This window comes from Labrus mixtus, chromosome 9 (assembly GCF_963584025.1).
Source record: "Labrus mixtus chromosome 9, fLabMix1.1, whole genome shotgun sequence".
NCBI classification, from domain to species: domain Eukaryota; kingdom Metazoa; phylum Chordata; class Actinopteri; order Labriformes; family Labridae; genus Labrus; species Labrus mixtus.
In genome coordinates, this window is record NC_083620.1 from 16389252 (window position 1) to 16411205 (window position 21954).

At 40.5% G+C, this 21954-nt stretch overlaps 1 protein-coding gene across 1 annotated transcript in view; it reads left to right on the plus strand.

Moving 5' to 3' along the window:
• prkd2 (protein kinase D2) overlaps positions 1-18114 on the plus strand; it is a 33885-nt gene extending 15771 nt beyond the window's left edge. The window contains exons 3-20 of the mRNA XM_061046543.1: positions 7493-7631; positions 7985-8116; positions 8276-8475; positions 9435-9618; positions 9727-9798; positions 9954-9971; positions 10118-10277; positions 10366-10477; positions 11158-11235; positions 11324-11642; positions 11805-11857; positions 11960-12032; positions 12451-12557; positions 13923-14084; positions 14332-14430; positions 14737-15004; positions 15729-15814; positions 16536-18114. Of these exons, the coding sequence (XP_060902526.1) occupies positions 7493-7631; positions 7985-8116; positions 8276-8475; positions 9435-9618; positions 9727-9798; positions 9954-9971; positions 10118-10277; positions 10366-10477; positions 11158-11235; positions 11324-11642; positions 11805-11857; positions 11960-12032; positions 12451-12557; positions 13923-14084; positions 14332-14430; positions 14737-15004; positions 15729-15814; positions 16536-16760 (2487 nt within the window). The 3' untranslated portion in view covers positions 16761-18114. The remainder of the gene's footprint in view (positions 1-7492; positions 7632-7984; positions 8117-8275; positions 8476-9434; positions 9619-9726; positions 9799-9953; positions 9972-10117; positions 10278-10365; positions 10478-11157; positions 11236-11323; positions 11643-11804; positions 11858-11959; positions 12033-12450; positions 12558-13922; positions 14085-14331; positions 14431-14736; positions 15005-15728; positions 15815-16535) is intronic.
• The last annotated feature ends 3840 nt before the right edge of the window (positions 18115-21954 follow it).

The following is a 21954-nucleotide window of genomic DNA, read 5'->3' on the forward strand; positions in this document are numbered from 1 at the left end:
TGACTGAGGGCACAGAGAGGGCAGGGATGGCTATCATTTTTTGTTGTCTGCGCCATCTCTTGAAGGCGTATGACCTCACTCAGGTTAAAAATAGAACGACACGTTTGCACGATCCCCAACGCTGTCAGCACAAAAGGCGAAATTCCTGCGTTGCGCCAAGCTGTTGTCAGGAGCTAATGAGGGCAGATTATTGACGTCTTTACATGCCCGTTGCCGCAGCAACTCCTCATTAGACACCTCATCACTTTCAGAAATGTGGGATTCATACCGAGTCCCGTGCCCGACATGCTGACAAGGATTCAGGGTCAAACAATTTGTGTTTGGGTCTTAACGAGGAGGATGGGACATGCAAAAAAAGACACACAAACACACAAACACACATACAAGTGTAGGTAAGTGTGTAGGCACTAATATGCATGAGGCTGTGCATCCTTGCTATGTGGACGTTTAAACAATGTCTGCTGTTTGAAAGGATGCAGTGTGTTTCCTTCTGACTATAAAATGACTGCATAAGGACCCTGTTGTGATAACACACACACACACACACACACACACACACACACACACAAGCACAGACGACCATGTAAGGCTGCAGAGGTCACACTGTTTACAGAGTGTCACACATAGCACGTTTCATATTTCATACAAAGTTTGGCGTGATGGATTCTGCAGGACTGCGGAGTGTTTCTATAACATTCTTCGCTGTGTTAACTGAAGCTCTGTAACACCTCAGTTTGCAGGCGTTCTCTAACATACCTCAATAAAACAGAGCAACAAGTGCGCAGAGAAGTTTGAAGAGCTCTTTAGTCCTATACTACCTCCCCAGGGGTCATACGTATATACCTGACAGTAAGACAATTTCCCCCCAAAACTGTCAGTTCAGCTTTACTCTCGGTGCATTATTTTCTCTCATTATTATGTTATTTAACTCGGATGTGATAACCTCATTTATTTTCTAAGAATACTCAATGTTAACCACGTCTTTGGAAGTCTTGATGAAGTCTGGGTGGCCTTTTAGTAGAATTATCCAAACCACATTAAGTCAAACTTATCAGTGTCTGCACTTTTCTTTGACATTAGTCATAGTATTCTCACCTGTGTGTGTGTGTGTGTAATTATTATTAGTTGCTGTAGTCTTGCTAATACTCACAGGCACTACAGAACTATTTTCTTCAAAATGCAACTGGCGCTACTTTTGCTTTCTAAATAAAGTGGAGGAAATGGTTTATATCGTTTAGGACAGTATTTATACAGAAACGTCACAGAGTGACAGTGGAGTAAAGGCCTCTGAACCCAACGCAGAGAAATAGAAATGTTCTTTTTTGTGTGTTTGTAGAGCTTGTGTGTATAGTTTCCCTTTATGTGTGGGAAAACTTGCACTGATGCCGGCGAAACCACGAACAAAACCTGAATAGCTGACAGAGCAGTTGTTAGAGTGTTAGTTACGTCCCAAGAATCATACTTCTGAGAGGTTTATGTTCTCGCCATTTGCATCCTTAAAAAGAAGTAAAACTATAACTAGCATGAAGATAGCCATTCAACAAAATAAAGACTGTGTTTTTGATTACCCATCTAAAAATGCAGCTTCTTAAAAAATGCAGAGCTGGCACCAAAGCTGCTTCATTTATGCTCATATTGTATGTGCCTGGGTATGTGCGTGCCAGGGTATGTGTGTGTGTGTGTGTGTGTGGGTGTGTGTGTGTGTGTGTGGTGGAAGGTGGCTCACACTGAGCGGCTGGAGGGGAAGTGATGGGGAGGATGAAAAGCAGAAGCAAGCGTCTTTCTCTGCAGGACATAAAAGTCTTTGTGTTCTTCACATGTGCAGCGTCTTATTTTAAGGAGGGGCTATATTTAGAAGCAGCCATTTGAAAGGCACTCAAAGTCAAGACAAAAGTGGACGCAAGTGCTGTGCATGTGTGCAACAAGCGATACTTACCTGTTGCGAAAGTGTGAAGAAAAACTATGACTGTGGCATGTTCTTTTAGTTTCACTGCATGATTGTCTTTGCATAACTTAAGCAACAATATATTACTTTTCCACCTTAAAATTGTAGTTCCTAAGATTGATCTCATTGCACAATAACTTTCAACGGGGAGAATGGCGCCTCTCCCATGTCCACAGCGCGGCCCGATCACCTGTTTGCGCTGCTTAACTCTGGCGTTGGGCCGACATCATCCCTGTTTGATACAATGGCTGAGGCTAAGGGCGCACTCACACTAGAAAAGTTGTCCCTTACCATTCTTACACACACTTGTCCCTAAATCCAACATGCAAACAGTTAGCAAACAACGGGCTGAAGATGCTTGCAGAGTCACAAAATCTGTTAATATTACTGTACCATGTCAGGTGACATGGTTGTTTGGCTTCTCATAACGTCTTTGCCGACTTCACCACCCTCCGTTTGTCAACAGACGCTTGTTGTCTAAGTGGGGGAGGCGTAACAGCTCCATGTGTCTCACAACAGTGCAGTTGCACACATAGACCTTCAGTAGGCTCCAAAGTGCCCCGAATCAAATTCCTACATTTTGTTGCTTTAAATTTGTTCATTTATTTTTATGAACATATCTTCATTCAAATATTTTAAAACCAAACCGCCTGTTGTGTGCATGTAGCAACACAAATATAAAGTAAAGTAGAAGAATTATGTTCCAGTTTGTCTGCGCTTAGAGACAGTAGATTAAAATCACTTCTCTGTGTTTGTGGTCTGCATTATATGGTAATAGGTTGAGGTGGATGTCAGGAACACAATATGAACACAGACAAACGGAAATGTCAGCTAGCACAGTTGCATCAAGTGTGTGTGTGTGTCTGTGTGTGTGTGTGTGTGTGTGTGTGTGTGTGTGTGTGTGTGTCTGTGTTGAATGTTTTTTTCAATACAAATTTCCTCAAAAAAACTTAATAATAAATCACTTTTTGATGAGGAAGATGTGTGTGTGCAGTGTACAGACACACACACACACACACGCACAGTGATATCACCTGTTATCGTTTACATGCTTTTTTATGTGTGTGTGTGTTTAACAAGGTGTGACTGTGCAATCGGGATGAAGTTGTGTGAATGCTTTTATCAAGTGTCTATTGTCATTGATTGTAGCAATGTTGGCGAAGCGTCAGCTGATGATTTAAAAGATTGTATTCACTTTTAAATTCTCTCTAGGACATCTTGGACCAGTCTCGTTTAAGTGTTGTTCTTGATACCTGTGCTCCAGTGTACACTCAGTCTGCTCCCATGGAAAATCATTTCATCCTCCTAGAGAGAACACAGCCTCAAACATTTAAAAAAAAAAAGTGAGTCAGTCAAGTTGCTGGCGAGATGAAGCACTGCTGGCCCACCTTAAGCATTACATCAGTGTGCAGGAGAGGGAGTGGACCACATGGAGGACAATGCTGGAGCTCAGAAAAGATAACAGAATACATTTTCTTTGTGTCTCCCTGTTTGCCTCGAGCTACTTGATGGGTGTTTTGTATGATGTTTCTTATTAAATACATTGGTTAAAACACGAGACAGATATCTAAAATAGAAATAAGATATAGGAAAGCTGGTATAGTGCAGAAGTAAAGGAAGGAGAGTTGTTGTTGTTGTAGGGAGGGGTTTTGGAAAAGAAAGCCTAGTCCATAATTCATTTCACACATAATGGCTTCATTGGCCTGAAGAGAAGCAGGAATAGTGCCGGCGACGAAGGGCAACCTGATCCCTGGTAACCCAAAGAAAGCGGCTGCAGACACAGCCCTGTCTCCAGGCAAACCACACTACACTACACTACAGTATGAATGATAATAAAAACCTGCTCTTTGTCTGCAGACTTACACAAACAGTGCATGCACAAACACACAGCCAGATATACAGTGTGCACAAACATACAGAGTTGTCATTAGAAGACAGAAAACTCCATTTTCACCATGATTAGACACAGACAGAAGTTATGTGCGGCTTTTGTGCTTTCCCATACTGTATTTTTCACTGCAAACTGAAACAGAGAGAGAAGAAAAACGGTAATTTACGCTGAGGTTAATGTGGTTTTGGAATATTTGTGTTTTTGTAGTCAAGCTGTAAAGACTTGTGGTCTGCCCAGACGCACATTGTGTATGTTTAAGACAGCAGATGCAGGATAGTATGACTTGATTTGTGTCTTGAGTTGCTCAAGAAAAGAAGTAAGCAGTAAGAGTAACAGAGCAGGGTAATAACAGGGCATCGAACAGTCCTGTCGGGGCTAATAGACGACTGAGGCTGAGGGGTGGCTGTGGATTCTGGCTGGGCTCAACATCTCCTCTGATCTGTGGGATCTGTGGGTGTTTGTAATTATAAGGGGCAGCAGTTGGTGTTACATGTGGTAATGCCAGCTACTGATGCATGCAGTCATTACATGATTCACTCCTGTCAGACAACAACCAGGTTTTAAGTTTGGACTTGTGGAAACTTTGGAGCCTGTTTATAAGTAACTTCATTGTTTAATTGACCTCAAGACTAAATCATGCATGTGGACATCTGCTGGGATTAAAGGGCCTGTTCCGCTTACTCACATGAAACAGCCAATTTCCCTTCTCCCTGTCCGAGGAATATCCATATGACAACCCAGCGAGCATTTTTCTGGTAGAAAGACGTTTAAGAAGTTTTTTTTTTTTTTAAGCAGCTTTTTGAAGAAGTTGATTCAACGTCAATGTTCTGACTAGATTTCACCAGGAAATCACACATCACACATAAACACACTGTGGTTTTCAAGCTGCATCTCATATTGAAAGCAGCTAAAAATATTGCATAGCTGAGCAGAGCATCTCAGTCATCAATGAAAAATCATCCACTGGAGTAGACCTGGCGTCTAAATCTTGACCGCCTGCATTCAAGTCCAATGCTCTCCTCTGTCACCTTCTTGTGAAATAACTACATCAACTCTGAGCTGTACAAGTACCTGCACATGCAGAATGTTTAAAACTGCTCCCATTACAATGCCTCTGGACCCTATTGTTAACATCAATGACAGCTGTGTGTCATTTATAATACCATGGTGGGTGATTATTTTTCCAACGGGTCAAATATTCTAGTGAAGTAAAAAAAAAGGTCCAGCGGTTTATCCTTGATCGTTCCTGTGTTGCAGCAGTGCCTCCTTTGAGGCCATTTCCTTTAAGTAATCTGGACAAATATGTTGATTATAGTTGCTATAATTGCTTGGCATTGACTTAGTAAGTAAAACTTAGTAAAACAAATTTAAATAAGGGTTTTGTTGGAGACTGACCTCACACTACGCAAGGAAAGCAAAATTTTAGCTAAATTCAAATATTAGTGTCAACTTTGTCCCAAAAGAAAACTCATTGTGCTGAAAGAATAATGCTATCACTATTCTTCCTCATTCTATTCTGCCTTCCCTTTCTGCTTGTGTTTGTTTGTGTGTGTGTCCTGCCCTGTGAATCAACCTTTCATTGTCTGTAACAAATAGTATTTGAACACTATATTACTAGTGGACATATCTTTCTAGCGTCTATAACAGTGCCTGGTTGTGTTTCATAACTCCAGGTTAGTAATCTTTTTTTAGTGTAACCTTGTGAAATGTCCACTGAAATGGTTGAGGACTTTGTGTAAAGAAGGGCAATTTTCTGCTGTTTGTGTCTCTGTGGTGACCGTGCGGTCAGCAGCAGAAGCCCACTGCTGGGGCGTGGTGGACTCACTGTGTGGCTTGGCAGCGGTACAAACCAGGTCTGGATTTCAGATGTGATGAAGTGGAGCGCCTGATGGTAAACTCCGTGTGACCGTGTGTGATTTCATTTGTGTTTAGGAGAAAAGAAGGGAAAGGGTTGGGGGGAGAAAGGTTGTGTGTTTTTGTTTTTAGGGAGGGTGGTTATAGTAAGGAGGAGGTGTGTGTGTGTGTGTGGGTGTGTGTGTGTGTGTGTGTGTGTGTGTGTGTGTGTGTGTGTGTGTGTGTGTGTGTATCATTGTTTTTTCTGAGGTGGAGACCACGGTTCCCCTTCCTGTAAGTTGTTAGAGCCTACCAGATGGTGGATCTCGACCCAACATGATAAAAACGCCAGCAACATGGACAGGGAGAGTTGTGTGTTTGTGTTCAATGTGTAAAACTTCAACCAGTTGAATTCTCTGGTTTAAATACTCCCACCTGTACCTGTAGTGTCCTGTGTGTTGTTCCACTGAAGTAAAACCAGACAGTATTAAAGATTCAGGAGAGCAGGGTTTCCCTATGACAGCATCCTCTGCTCTGCTGACTTCTGACTGACACACTCATCTCTCATATCTCTGGAAGAGCTTCATGGAAACTCCTGAGTGTATGTGAGTGTGTGTGTGTGTGTGTGTGTGTGTGTGTGTGTGTGTGTGTGTGTGTGTGTGTGTGTGTGTGTGTGTGTGTGTGTATAACTGATGGGAAGATAGGATAACGTTTCTCTCTTGTCCTGCTCTCCACATTGACCATGTTGATTAATCTGTGGAATGAAGCCAGTGAGTCCCCTTAGAAGTGCTTACACCTGTGCGTGTATGGTTTCTGTGTGTCTTTGTGTTGGCTGCTTTATATTCCAGAAGCTTTACATAGCAGGGCGTGATGGTATTAGTTAAGAATATAGGGTAGTGTCATATGCTTGAGCACACATACACATTGCTGTATACCTAAATGTAGAGTACTGACTGTTCCCAAATGTTAAAGCAGAGGATGTTTGTGTTAATGTAAATGACAGATCAGCTACTATGTATATCATGTCAGCATGCATTTGTGCCACAGATTCAATATGAAGTTCATTTCCTTTTACAGATTGAAATATAAATGATGAATAAATACAGAATCTGATAGCAGATGACAGAATTTTGGGTGTCTGGAGTGCTCTGGTTGTGCTTGTTGTACTTTAGTCCATTGGCGTTTCATTGTGTTTTGGCTTTATGTATGAAAAAGTCTTAGTGGTGAACAAACGTGGAGAGATGCAAGAGCTGTATGCAATACAGGAATCACTCTGCGGCCATTATGTAACTACATATGATTTAGCTTTAAATAATCTGCATGCAAGTGCAACAACTAGCCATAGACAGTGTCTCTAAACTCCAGCTCCCTTTTTGTTTCTCAAGATACAAAAAAGGCGCCATGGCCAGTGTTATTGCTGCCTTCAAAGGTTGCTTCTGACTGTGTTTCACTCTATTTTTTTAACTAAAACATTTACTGTCAATAATAGACACTGGACTCCTTGTACTCAATATTGTTTACCAGAAATTTGTAGTTGTCTATCGCAGATTTATTCTCTAATAAGAAAGGCTTTTGGCTGTCGGATAGCGGTTATGTTGCACACCCCATGTGCAGAGGCTATAGTACTGATTGCAGAGGCTGTGGGTTCGAAGTTGGAATCAGACCATGGCCCTTTACTTCATGTCATCCCCCACTCTCTTGCCCTCGCATTTCCTGTCAGCTGTCCTATAAAAAAAAGAAGAAAGAAATCCATCTCTTTCCTTTTCGCAAAATTGTACCTGTTCTATTCTCCTAACCTACATTCTTTTCTTTTTTCTTATCAGTTCCCAGAGTGCGGCTTCTATGGCATTTATGACAAGATTTTGTTGTTCAAACACGACACATCTACAAACAACATCTTGCAGCTGGTGAAAGGGGCCAGTGACATTCAGGAAGGGGATCTTGTGGAGGTGGTGCTCTCTGGTAAGAAGCCAACTCTACTCTCATCTAAATATCATGTAACCTTCATGTTCAGATATTAATAATCTAAGTATACCTTGTTTGTTGTCCCCCCCCCTGATTTCTACCTGCCATGTCGGTGTTACTTAACATCAAACTGTTCAAATAAGTCCTTATCTGTTTATTTGACTTCAGGTTATACTGCAATAATTTGCTCTTTAATCGTTTCAAGCATGCTCCCCTATCAGGATGAAAAGCAGTGTATTTTTCTGTTTGCATTTTATCCACCATGTCGGACTTAATCTGCCCTGCTCCAGCCAAATGATTGTATCTTGACATGCACTGTAGCCACACTATTCTTCTTTGATTTCTTTAAGCTGCAGCCACATTTGAAGATTTCCAGATTCGGCCCCACGCACTCAATGTGCACTCATACCGGGCCCCGGCCTTCTGTGATCACTGTGGAGAGATGCTGTTCGGGCTGGTCAGACAAGGACTTAAGTGCGACGGTGAGGAAAACACTGAAATGAAATGAGAAAAAAAAACAAAAAACACTTTGATGTGCTCTTCTAATTTCTGTCAGAAATCAACTGTCACACTCATCAATTATGAGCCATCTCTTTCTTTCAATTGCTCCTTGGTTCTTTAATCCATGGCGCCCCCTGCAGGATGTGGACTAAACTACCACAAGCGCTGTGCATTCAGCATCCCAAACAACTGCAGTGGAGCTCGGAAACGGCGTCTTTCCACCACCTCCCTGAGCAGCAGCCAATCCCTGCGCCTCTCCACCACTGAGTCGGTGTACAGTGTCGGGACGGCCTCCACCTGCTCAGAAGAAGCCAGCCTTGTCCGCTCCCACACACAAATGGTAATGCTGGATTCATGCACACAATGCTCTTGGCTGTTTTAGGCTATTGGGATTAAATGGGTGTTTTCATTCTAACCAAAGTAACTTTGTTTTAAGTTGAAAGAACACGTTTAGTGGTTTACAGTTATTCAAAAAACGTGATTCACACAAACGCCTTCTTTTGAATGACAATGTCTTCAGGGATAATCCAAAGGCTGACTTTTCCCACCAAATGCACAAGTTTAGAGATGGAATTACAAAACCTCTGCACCTAAAGGCAAAATGAATAACGTGACTATATTCCGATAGAATTGGTTTTATAGAAAATTTGTTTAGTAATATTTTACTACTCAAGTGCTAAAGAGTAGATAGGGAAGCTATTTAGAGAGAGAGAAATCATAGGCCTAGCAAAGCTATGATCGATATCTTATTATTATTATTATTATTATATAGATATAATAAATAAACATATAAAAAGCAGAGCAATAAGAAAATATGCAAGTTGTTGCTCTAAGTGATGATCCTATTTGATTGATTTTTATCTGCTCTCACAGTTCTTCTTGATTTGCTTCTGTTACAGAAGTTCACAGTGTAAAAACTCATTAGACCCTCTTTGCACTAAATGCTCAGCTAAAAAAGCAGAGAGTAACAGGTAGCATTTATCTAGTATATAGGAGCATTTAGCTGATTAAAAGCCTGTTTTTTTTTTATCTAAGGAGTTATTAGAGACAACAAGCAAAGCTATAAGAGAGAGAGTGGAATACTGGACTTACATTTGTCAGGTTGACACAAACATTACTCTAAATAAATGATATTGTGCTCTGTGTCTGCAGGTGTGTAAATAATCACTTGTTTTCTTGCAAGTTTGAGATGTTAACAAATCTTGTTTCTGCGGCTTCTAAGAGTCAAAAGTGTTTTTGGGCGAAAGATTGACCCACAGGCAATCCATTTCATTGCCTATTTCCTCCCTATTCTGCAAGCCACGGACCCCTAGTGACGCCAGGCGCTTCTACACGGGCCGACCCGTTCATTTGGACAAGATCCTGATGAGCAAGGTGAAGGTGCCTCACACATTCGCTGTCCACTCGTACACACGACCGACGGTGTGCCAGTACTGCAAGAGGCTGCTCCGAGGACTCTTCAGGCAGGGCCTGCAGTGCAAAGGTCAGGAGAAAATTACAATTCTGTAAAGTGTGATGCAGAGTATTAGCTTGATGTAATTGGATTGCTTGATATCTGAACAGAATGAATAATGTTTGTTGAACCTCTCAGACTGCAAGTTCAACTGCCATAAACGCTGTGCGTACAAGGTCCCTAATGACTGCCTCGGCGAGACAATCGGAGGTGAGGGAAGATAGAATTATATCACTTCTTATAATGTATTTATGGCTCTTTAAACCTCACATGTTACCACTATTAGAACCAGATTACATTGAAATCATACATGAATGATGTATATCATTAACAATTCTGTAACCTCCTTTTCTTTATCTTCTCAGAAAACAGAAGTAACTGTGGTAAGTATATGCTCAGTGTTGATGCATGCACTTTTTTAAAAGCAGTAGTGACAGCAGTAGCAAGTCATATTTTTGCACATCATTAACAGATTCTCACTTAAAGTAATATCCCACTAAATCTGGTTTCTTGCTGTATTTTGGTGCAGACATGTTAAGCCCCAGTGCGGACCCTGAGGTGCCCATGGACTACAGCACCGAGTACGACTCTGCAGACAAATCTTCAATGGACGACTCAGACGAGGCCTGCAGCATCCCAGGCTCCTTCTCTCCTGACAACAACCAGGATGGGACCAGTGGAGACCAGAAGTATGAGGAAATTATATCAAAATGAAAGGAACTCCTCAAATGTCCCTATTTGACCAACTGAACCTGAGCTCTGTCCTTCTCTCTCCAGTGTGAACATCCCTCTGATGAGGGTAGTACAGTCAATGAGACAAACAACCCGCCGATCCAGTACAGCTATAAAGGAAGGATGGATGGTTCACTACAGCAATAAGGACACACTGGTAAAAATGTTACCCATAATTCACAGTGTCTTGTCACTTTTGTGGGCACATATAGTTAAGGCAATTTATTGAAGATGCATCAACTTAAATTCTTTACTTTCTTTACTTTGATTTATTGCAGGAAGATTGTTGTTGTGTTTACTTGCACTCCCTGTGAAACATAAAAGAGAAAGAAAGAGCCGTCTCAGCATTGGTCTATTTACTTTGTTTGGTTCTGCTTTTAGAGTGTTATTGCTTCATTTTTTATATATTGGTGCATGCAAACAAGTGTGTATGATGTGTGGTAAAAAAGCTAACTGACCCTAGTCAGTGCTAATAGCACTATCTCTGCCTTTTCATTTTTCCACATCATTTTCTCTTTAATAGATCTCAAGGAAACTTTTCTGCCTCTACATTCTTGTTCTTACTTGTGTTTCCTCTCCAGCTTCACTAACACTTTACTTATCTTCCTTTTTCTCTTCTTTCCACCTTTTCTCCCTGCAGCTTGTACTCCTGTCCAATCTTCTTCTCACCTGACGCTCTTCTTTCTCGCTGGACGTCAACATTGAACTTAAATGCATACGTATGAATCTCTGACCTTTGCCCAAAATCCACACTCTGTCCTTTCTCCATCCTGCCCTCAATGTCCCTCCCTACCTTTTTTTGCCCCTCCTCATAACACCTTACTTCACTTCCAACAGAGAAAAAGGCACTACTGGCGCCTGGACTGTAAGTGCATCATCCTTTTCCAGAACAACACCACCAACAAGTACTACAAGGTAAATATACTTTACTCAATGAAAAGCAAAGGTTATAAGTCACTTATTAAGAGTTTGAAACATAATTCACTGATCCGTCCTGTTGCAGGAGTTCCCTTTGTCTGAGATTCTAGAGGTCCGTCCTGCAAGCAACTTCAACCTCGTCCCCCCCGGCACAAACCCTCACTGCTTTGAGCTCATCACAGGCACCATGTGCTACTTCGTTGGGGAGGACCCCAACACCATCCCACCACCGTCCTCAAACAATCCCCAGTCTCTCCCCCCTCAGACCCCCCCCTCACCCAGCCAAGTAGCTCCTAACAGTGGCATCGGGCGTGAGGTGGCCAAGGCATGGGAGAGCTCAATCCGCCAGGCGCTGATGCCATCCATCTTTCAGGATGCACCAGCTGAGGGGAACACACCGCACAGTAGGTTCAGGGCACCACATTGTGGGTGGTGTGTTTGTAGATTTTTCTGGATAAGCATATCTATTTGATATGTGCTATACCCCTAGACGTCTACGTCCCTAAATGATCTAATCTATCTAATATCTAATGACCTGTACATTTTCTTTGCTTGTATATTTTCAGGACAAGCCTCAATCAGCATATCGGTGTCCAACAGTCAAATCCAAGAGAATGTGGTAAGACTTTTTGTAAATTTTACCAGTTACTCCATTTCTATCTTTAAACAAATTAAAAACTAAACATGAAAATTGCTTTAATGGAATATTGTTGTCCTACAGGATATTGGTTCAGTGTACCAGATTTTTGCTGATGAAGTACTTGGATCTGGACAGTTTGGAGTTGTGTATGGAGGTATGTATATCATTGTCCAGTGATGATGAACAAGCAAATATGGCTTAATTTTTAAAAGGTCAAAATGAAGACACCGATGTAGCTTATCAGTTAGATCATGTGCCCAACGTGCATAAGCTTTAGTCCTCGCGTCCATCATTGGTTCAAGTCTTGACATTTGACATATCTTCCTCGGCTCTCTCCTACAAATATTCTCTGTCACTTTCTCGGAAAATGGGAGTTTAGGCTTAGAATTTTCCTTCTGGTGCGTCAGATTTTCTTTCATCATGGTTCAGACAGGAATGTATGAGCACATCTTCGAGTCACTGGAGTACTATTTAAAGTATGTCACAAAGTCTAGACACCAGGGCCCTGTGGATGTTGACATATGAGGCTCAGTTCAAAACCAACTATTAATAATTGTTTATTTCTTCATCAGGAAAGCACAGGAAAACAGGACGGGACGTAGCTGTCAAAGTCATTGACAAGCTTCGTTTCCCCACCAAGCAGGAGAGCCAGCTGAGGAATGAAGTGGCCATCCTGCAGGTAAACATCATGGACTGTTTGTTTCATGTGTTCTTATACACAAATACTGACAATGCAACAGGTGCTTTTTGTTTTTTTGAATTTTTATAGGAAAATATATGAAAAACTCCAACACTTAGACAGTGTTTTCACAGTGGTGAGGATTATTTTGACTCCGTTGAACTGCATGTGTTAGCATCGTCTCATCCCAGCTTTTCCACTAATCATTCAAATTTCAAGAAAGATTGTTAAATTAATTCATTATATTTATTTGTGTGCTTTATATTTGTGTGCTTCATAAAACAAAGTTACGATAATTTCCTGTTACATTACTGGACTGATTAAGAGGCTTCTTTACTCATTTTATGATCTTGACTTAATCATCTTTTTATTTACTGACTGTGTATATATATGTAGAAATCCAAATCCATTTTGACACTTAAAAAGGTCAGCAACAAACAATTATATTTGACAACCAAGTTAGAAACAAAGCAACTATTGTCAACCCCCAAAAATTAAGTAAATTGAACTTTTGTGGCATGGACCGAAACCAAAACGAACAATCACTCCTCGCAGTTTTAATTTTCATGCAGACATTTGAGGAGTGATGAAATGATATCTTAAACCCCCCAGTCGGAGCCTACAGGTGGATGCTGGGATGGTTGTTGTGGCTGAGCGAGAGCGCAGGTCAGAGCTGGCAATAAATGAGCAGAGGGAGAGACCGCAAATCTGTAGCTTGAATAGATCGCTAATTGGAAGGAGGTGTTGTCTGGTAATTGTTGAGAATGAAGCATATCAAGTGTGAAATTAGTGCAGCTGGAGTTGACTTCCTGAACTATAGCTCGTAGGCGTCGCCTGATTGTAATTCATTGTAGGCATCACCTGCCAACAAGTAGGTTTTGTATTGTGAGAATGAAGGGCATCACAGGCGGAAGATTCAGATGCATCTTTTTCTGTGTTTTTATAAAGATGAAGAGACAGAAATACATTCAAATGTCCCCTTCTTATATGATGTGTGTTACATTTGTCACCAGCAGATGGAGACAGAAGTGCAGCAGTCTGTCTATGTGCTCTTTATAACCATCCCCAAAAGACCTGACTTCCCTTCAGTACTGCAGTTACTCACTTGATCTGCCATTTAACAAAAGTTTCAAGAGAAAATAGGTTTTTGGAAATGTATGCCCTGTGTCATACTGACCTAAGTAGCAAAAATGACTTCAGGTGAAATTTGTACGCCTACTTTCTCACTTTTAATCTGTTATTTCATTTCTCAATCTGTCAATATTTCTCATTCATAACATCTCTTTTCACTCTCCCCCTCTTTTTCAACCAAATTCCAATTTCCAAATCCCACTCCTCCTCCTTCGCCTTCTCCTTCTTTCTCAGAGTTTACGTCACCTGGGCATTGTGAACCTGGAGTGCATGTTTGAGACGCCGGAGAAAGTGTTTGTCGTAATGGAGAAGCTGCACGGTGACATGTTGGAGATGATCCTCTCCAGTGAGAAAGGCAGGCTGCCCGAGAGACTCACTAAGTTTCTCATCACCCAGGTGTGTGTGTGCTAGAGCAGAGAAAGGAGCATTTGTGTGTGTGTAGATACATGTGCTGTGGTTACTGTTCATGACATCCTGATATCGTAGTCTCAGCAGAGTAGACGTAGACGTGTTGCTATTGTCTTTCTGTCTGCATATTTAGTGCGTCACCACATCAGTTTGAAGATGTGATACTTGCTTATACTTCAGTTATTCATATCCTGTTTGTGTGGCTGTGGGTTTGCATGTGCATGTTTGTGTGTAGATTCTTGCAGCTCTGAGGCATCTGCACTTTAAGAACATCGTTCATTGTGACCTGAAACCAGAGAATGTGCTGCTCGCCTCTGCTGATCCCTTCCCCCAGGTACACACACACACACACACACACACACACACACACACACACACACACACACACACACACACACACACACACACACACACAAATGAACACACACTGTGTAAAAACATACGTGTTCTCATATGCAGTGGGTGACTATGGTGTTAAGACTGTGTAAAACAAAGTGGAAGTGAAAGTAGCACATACTTGTTTTCACACATCTACAACTATTCTGAAGGCCTCTGACATTACATCAATATATTTCCCCCACCCTACCTAAATAACAAGATGACTCCCTGCCTAATCTTCCTCATTGTTTCCGTCTCTCAGGTGAAGCTCTGTGACTTTGGTTTTGCCCGCATCATCGGCGAGAAGTCTTTCCGCCGCTCGGTGGTCGGTACCCCTGCCTACTTGGCCCCTGAAGTTTTACTGAACCAGGGCTACAACCGCTCACTGGATATGTGGTCAGTGGGCGTCATCATGTACGTCAGCCTCAGTGGGACATTCCCGTTTAATGAGGACGAAGACATCAACGACCAGATCCACAACGCAGCCTTCATGTACCCTCCCAACCCGTGGAAACAGATCTCAAGTGATGGTAAAAACAGACGACACATTAAGACATCTGGGAGACAACGAACAGTCTCTACAAGTAGCTAAAAATAATGCAGGCTGATGCCAAAGAGCCCTGCAGGAAACCAACCTCCAGAAAGTTTCTGATGTGAAGTGTTGAGGTGTGGAGGTGTCGACTGAACCTAAAGATAATTATTTCAGATTTTTATTTTTAAAATAAACTAACTAAATTTTATTTAGTTATAAAAAGAGTTTCATTCCCTATAATTTGTCCACCTTTTTTAACTATTCTGAATAATGCAACACGATTTCAAAACAGTACAAACTACATCCTCCAAAATTAACATAAAGTACAATTAACCTGTAAGATTTATGCAGGACCATATTAGACTGCATCAGCTGTACTTCATGTACTTGTGCGTGTGTGATAATAAAGATTAACATGAACTGTTAAAGTAGGTCAAGCTGTTACTGAATCAACTATTTGCTTTCTATTTTGTCATAATTCCCTGTTTGTTCGTAAATCATTCACAAGTGTTTGCTTCTACATCATGATGACGGTTATTCTCAACATTTGGTTCCTCTTTCATTTATTGGAATTCTACAAAAACAGTTTGCAGGAGTAGTCATCAGTACAGATTAAGGTTGCGTGCAAAGCTGTGATATTTATAATAACTATGTGGTCACTGAGCTGTAGCTAGTCTGGGTCTATTTATAAAACGCTGTTTGTGTGTGCTTTCTGGTTTCAGCAATCGACTTGATCAACAACCTGCTGCAAGTTAAGATGCGAAAACGCTACAGTGTGGACAAGAGTCTCAGCCATGTATACCTACAGGTATCACATAAACACTACCACTATGCACACTTTTTTAAATAGACACATTTTACACATTTTACCCCGTGTAATTAAAATGAAAGTAAAACCATTTATCCACAATTCACTCCAGTAGCAGAGTGGTAACCCAAAGAACTTCACTTTTTTTTGATTTACAGAGACACATCTATAAAAAAGAAAGAGAGAGCCTTTACTGAAAATGACAAAAAATAAACACGAGGAGTCTGCACTCATAATCGCACCACAAGACAGCAGCTCAAGGCTGACAATTTGGAACATTACTGAAGACAGTCTGGTTTAAGAATAATGTTTTCGCTGACTGATCATAGCTCGATGTTTCTGTCAAAACAAAATGTTCAGCAGTGAAAACAAAAGGCCAGCGTTGTCTGTAGGTGATCCTAACGTATTTGTTGTTTTTGTTGCAAGAAAATCCTTTCTTTCGCTTCAGTGTCACGGCAGAATTTCATTTTGTATTAGACATCCTCAGAAACCGTCAGATCAGTCTAGAAGTCTTTCAGGTCCCATTTCGCGCACACACACACACACACACACACACACACACACACACACACACACACACACACACACACACACACAGGATCTAAAGTGATTACTGCATGATGTGCTGTAAACACATAAATTCCCATTTAACTTTCATCTAGTTTTAAGGCTCTTGAAAGTGAAACTTCATCCTTGTGTTTATTCCTGTTATTCCTCGCAGGACTATCAGACGTGGCTTGACCTGCGGGAGCTGGAGACCAAACTAGGCGGGCGTTACATCACCCACGAGAGCGACGACAGCCGCTGGCAAATGTTTGCAAATGAACACACTCTGCCTTACCCCGCTCACCTCGTGCCTCCTCCTCCTGCATCGGCCTCTGACGACGAGGAGGGCGGGGAGGATGCAGACATGCAAGGCCTCACCGAGAGAGTCAGTATTCTCTGACATCCAGAGACAAAAAAAGAGGACTCATGTAGGAAGAAAGACAAGTTGGTAAAAGTCATTTGGTTTCAAGAAGGATTTTGTCCAGCAGTTTATTCTTTTGCAGCCAGACATGTGTGTGTGCAAGTGCTCTACTTTGCAGCAATAAATCATATTTTCTCCTCAAGCCTGAGGTCATCAAAGCAATTCTCTGATCATTTACCTCTAAAAACGTGGGTCCCTTTTTTTATCTTTTGAATTGTTTATATCTTTCATTGTGAAGACTGACTTCTTGAGGAGCGTTTGCAGATAAACTGTCACATATTTAATCAAAATAAGTCACACTAATAAGAGGCGGCATGCTCTTTTGCTTTTGATACAAAAAGCTTAGGAGCGAGGCACGTTACACCATCTCATTACAAATCATGAAGGTCTAAATCCGGTGTGCTTATTCCTATTTTTCAAAACAAATAGGAGTTTATGTTAAAAAGAAATGAACCACATCGAATGAAAGGAGCAGTGACATTTGTATTAAGTGTCTCTGCCGCCTTCAGTAAACACCAGTTCAATCTCTTTCCTGTGATGAAAGGCTTTAAAGTGACAAAAGACTTCCTCTCTGCTGGTAATAACTTATATGCAGACGTGCAGGCAGACCCATCTGTATTCACAAATGCGTTCCCATAAATGAAAGCCCTGTCCTTAAAACTGGAAGTATTGATCCACTGACAGCAAATCCTCCCATAATTACTGCTGGTTTTAAACCACAGTAGACTCTTTGGAAACATCTCTGAGTAGAGACATCATTGTGGGTATAAATGAACTATAGTTCTGGGCCTCTGTTGCGCTTTACAACTTCATGAGTCATTTTCAACGTGCAGATTACACAACATGCGCCACAGTGGCTGTTGCTGAAAGCTGAAAATTGCTTCTATTATGTTGCCCACTCTATGAACCGTCTCTGAAAGTGTATTTTAACGGGGAACACTTCCTCACAGTTGCGTGTATATTAGATTCAAATTCTAATAACTGAGCAGGTAAATGGTCTCTCTCTCTCTCTCTCTTCTTTTTAAAACCTGCTTCATGTTTATTGTTTAGAAGAACAGACCTCTCCCTTTAATGTAAGTGTACAGATGGACAGCTTAGGTTACTAAACTGGATGTGGAGAGTGTACGTAGTTTGATGGTTGTCAATATGTTGCATGTTTCTGTGAAGTAGAATCGTCTCTAGATCCATTTTAAACATCCTGTAGTTGTGATGGCTCATGATACATGTGTATAACCTGAAGCTCATGTCGTTGTTTAATATTCATAGACTGTGTAGAACATGTTTGAAGGACCATCCTAGCCTTTGTAACAGAAAATACATACCTTGAAAAATATATTTTTTGAGTGGTATCTTTATTTTTTAATATCTCATTTATCTGCACTTGTATGTCATCTCGAGACGGAAACTTTATCCTTTGAGAGAGAAAACACGATAAAATACTTAGCGATGATGATTCTATATCAAAATACAGACTGTTTGCCTTTTTCTCAGTGATATAATGAAGTAGTTAAGACATTCCTGTTTGTCACTTGACTTGCCTCCAATAACAGGAAATCTTCAGATTGATTTTATTCAAGATATTTTGGCTGTACTTTCTGCTTTAATGTACTCCCATTATGTAACAAACGCATTAAGGATGCTCTCATTTAAACACATGCTACATGGATCTTGAAGAAGTGAAGGACTTGTGTATGCATTTGATTACACGTGAAAATTGACTCACAGCTGTCAGAGGCCAGGGAGAATATTTTATAAAAATTACATCCCAGAGACAGAGTGGCACTCAACAGGGCTCTGTGGCTATAGAGGCCACACAAGAGACTTGTTTTTTATTCTTTGGTGGAGGCACTACAGACACCTTCTCTGGAGGAGAGGGCATTCTCGCTCATCCTACACTCCATCCGCCGTTATTTAGAAATAATTCCACATGAAACCAGTTTCTCATTCTCCTATTCCTTTTTTTCAAATGCAGGCAGGAATGTCCCCATTCAGCTACATCACTCAAAGGTGCTGTCTTTGCAGTGAAGAGATGAGAAACTAGAGACAAACCTGAGAGACTTGTGCATAAAGAAGTGTAAACCATCTTTCTTCTACTAAATTAATTGTCTTGAATTTTCTAAAGAGCTAGGCTCTGTAGTTTTCAGCCAACATAAGGAGTAAAGTGTAAATCGTGTGGGAACTATAGCAGTGGATAAATACACATTAGGTGCCTTAGTAAGTCTTTCTAGTAGCAGAAAGTCAGGCGTGATCAACTTGAAATAAATAACTTTATGCCAGGTTCACAGTGATGACTGAAGGGGCCGTCAAGTAAATGAAAGTCAAAGACAACTTTGAAGGTCAATTTGGAATAAGGCTAAGCAGAAAAAAAATTGTTAGACAGATTAATTCATTGGGTTTAATTAATGTAAATGAGAAAAATATGGAAAATATGGAAGTCTGGATTTTTTATAAATACAAAAGAAATATGCACTCACAACTCTGTTTTGCAACCTCTGAGAAAAAGGTGTAACCCTAAAATAATTAAATCAAATATTTCAACAGCAGATTCGAGCACAGTGAAATTCTGAATTCCTGTATTTGTCTTAGATCTGTTTTGTTATGAGGGAACTCATGACTTTGTGACATTAATGACTCAGATGCCTCCAAAAAATGTGAATGCGGTCGTAATCAAAAGATGTTTTTTGGGACTTTTAGTAATTGTGTCCCCCTAGATAACCATTAACTGAGAAACGACCCGGGAAAACACAATATAAAAACCTTGTTTGCTCTGAAAATGTTTAGTCTGTAATAGTGTAACATGATCCCAGAATTCGATTGCACTACTTCTGGGGTGGTATGATTGCAGCCCCAATGACCTGCAGTTTGGCCAATAAGTGCATTAGAAAGCTCTGCTAGCTGCTGAGTTTGCACTTAGGCGTAATGCACTTTGAAAGGAAAAAACTCAACAGTGTGAAACATTTAGCGAAATTATAGAAAATTACAGAGCAATTCATATTGTCAGCCTTATTTCAAACTAAAAGGTACACCAGAGCTTCATGAGCATCACACCCATCTTTGTATACAAAAACTAAACTGTAACCTTGTGAGAATTCAGAAGGAAAAAAAACACAAGGAAAAACGTATCACATGTTATAAGTGACAAAATAAACCATTATTTAATGCATTGTATTATAGGTGTTTGTGGTAAAGTGATCTATTTGATATATCCGATCCCTTCAAACTTACAAAAAACATCAAACAAATCCAGAATAAGTAAGAATCCTTTTAAACTGTAAGTAAAAGATTGACTGTCACTTTGATTAGAGCAGATAAGGTGTACAGAAACGTTCTTATTAACAATGTTTGGGCAAACCTTTTATGAAATAGGTCCTTTAGAGTCAACTGTAATCTAAAATAACAACAGGCAGGCTTTTTATCTGTGTGTGAGAACTGACCAGGCGCGAAGCTCCTTTCTCCTTTCTCCATTTCTGCTCTGCTTTATCTCTCCATTGCTCTGGTTTGTTGTTTGATTAAGACTTGATGTTTGTTATTTTACTGTCTGAATTTTACAACTGGTTTGTTTATGAACTGTTCATCCAATTAGCCATACTTACACTGTGTTTTCTCCCTCACGTCCTGCATCTGTCAAAGTTTCAACAAGGGCAGTTAAGGATATCACAAGCTCAGCTGTCAGTGGTCCAAATGTGAGAAATGCTGCTAGAGATGCATATTGACTTTAGACATACCACCTTAGTCCTGAGAAATTATGAAAAGAAGACAGAAAGGTGAATATCCCACACTGCCATTCTTAAAATGTCAGAATACTCCACCTTTCATGCACTTAAAGCTTTCACAACATTTCAGAATATGACTTGTGATTTTCAAATGTCAGCCCGATAATGTGAAAGTGTTTTCTCCATTGAAGAGGACATATTATACCTCTTTTCTACCTTTTTAAACAGTCCCCTGTGGTCTAAGTGAAACATCTGTGCTGTGCTTTGGTCAAAATATAACATGAACCAAGCACCAGAGGAGGTTTGTGTATAAACCAGCTCTCTCAGAACGCTCCGTTTGGTGTGTGTGTCTCTTTAAATGCAATGAGCCCCCCCTGAGTTTACACAGGGAGGGGAGGGGAGGGCATTTTTTTTTTAACCGGAATCCAACTTGTGACATCACAAGCTGAGCAAATTTGAAATGGAGCATTTTTCTCTGTGTTGCAAGACTTATGTAGACCACAATCAAAGGACTGGATGAATTTATTTCACATTTTGTGGGTCGGTAGACACTCAGGAGTACGAGTACACACCACAGATACATAGCTTGCTATTAATGCCACAAAATTAATCAAGTTAATTTGATTTGTTACCATCAAAAAAGTAAGAAAAAACCTTCAGGCATTTGCTGCATCAATCAGCAAATCAAAATAGTAAAATGTCAATAAGGATATGTTTCATGGCAGTATGCAGTTTTCGTAGCTGGAAAGGGAAACACTAAGGGTTGTGATTGTTGTTTATGATTGGGTATACAGTTAACATAACACACATAAAATGATGTATAGAAGCAGCAGCAATTTAGAGTAACAGGCAGCCAACATCTCCACACTGCACATTTGATCAATCCATCACACGAAAGAGCTTCTGCTTCCTGATGTTTGCTTGCATTGCTGTTTGTAAATAAGAGATTCATGTGCACTTTGTTATAGACTGAACAGTGAAACATTACAGACTATTTGCAAAAAAGAAACAAATATAAACATTTCAAGAGAAGAGCTTTATTTTGTTCTTCTTGAAACCAGTCTTGATGCAGTCTTCTTGCAGGGGGCTCTGGGTTGCCATGCTGGAAATTCTGTACCACCCTTCTTTTATGATTCCCTACCACAGCCCAAGGACGCACTATTTGGTGAATGGAGTGAGTGTGGGTGTGCTGGGGGGTTTATACTAAAATAAAGGCTATGTTGAAGTTCAATGCTCATAGATCACCACTGTGTACCCTTTCTAAATATTATGTGAATCATACTTAGGAGTAGTAAATATATGAAACATTTTTTATTTGAACTAATAATGTACACACTCTCCCTTGTATGTATGCATTTTCACCAAACTCATCAAGTCCATGAGGAATATAATTCACCACAGTCTGATGATTCAGTCTCTGTTACGAGAAAATACGGAGAAAATAGAACATTTTGTGGCTA